The 218-nt window shown below is 58.7% G+C and overlaps 1 protein-coding gene across 1 annotated transcript in view; it reads right to left on the bottom strand.

Annotated features, from left to right (window-relative positions):
• Nucleotides 1–218, bottom strand: part of LOC119594645 (YTH domain-containing protein 1-like) — a gene marked incomplete in the record, with an annotated part of 23,474 nt that overhangs the window by 129 nt on the left and 23,127 nt on the right. The window contains 1 exon segment of the mRNA XM_037943692.1: nt 1–184. Coding sequence (XP_037799620.1) covers nt 35–184 — 150 coding nt within the window.

Genomic DNA, 218 nt, shown 5'->3' with positions numbered 1-218 from the left:
CAAACGACCACTTCCCAAGGACGACGACAACTTTTCATCCCTCGACGACTTCGGAAATGAGGCAGCTGTTGGTGGTCCAGATCTCATCCCGAATTCTGTTCCTGAGCGCCACCATGTCGCCCTCCGTCTGGAAGTTGGGGTCGCACACCCCCTCGCGCTGCTCCTCCATGCACTCAAGGAACTCCTGCGAGGGTGTTCACGGGCGTGAGTGTTGGCGT

Source organism: Penaeus monodon, chromosome 34 (assembly GCF_015228065.2).
Source record: "Penaeus monodon isolate SGIC_2016 chromosome 34, NSTDA_Pmon_1, whole genome shotgun sequence".
NCBI classification, from domain to species: domain Eukaryota; kingdom Metazoa; phylum Arthropoda; class Malacostraca; order Decapoda; family Penaeidae; genus Penaeus; species Penaeus monodon.
Note: the sequence above shows the minus strand (reverse complement) of the source record. Positions and strands in the feature narration are given on the sequence as shown.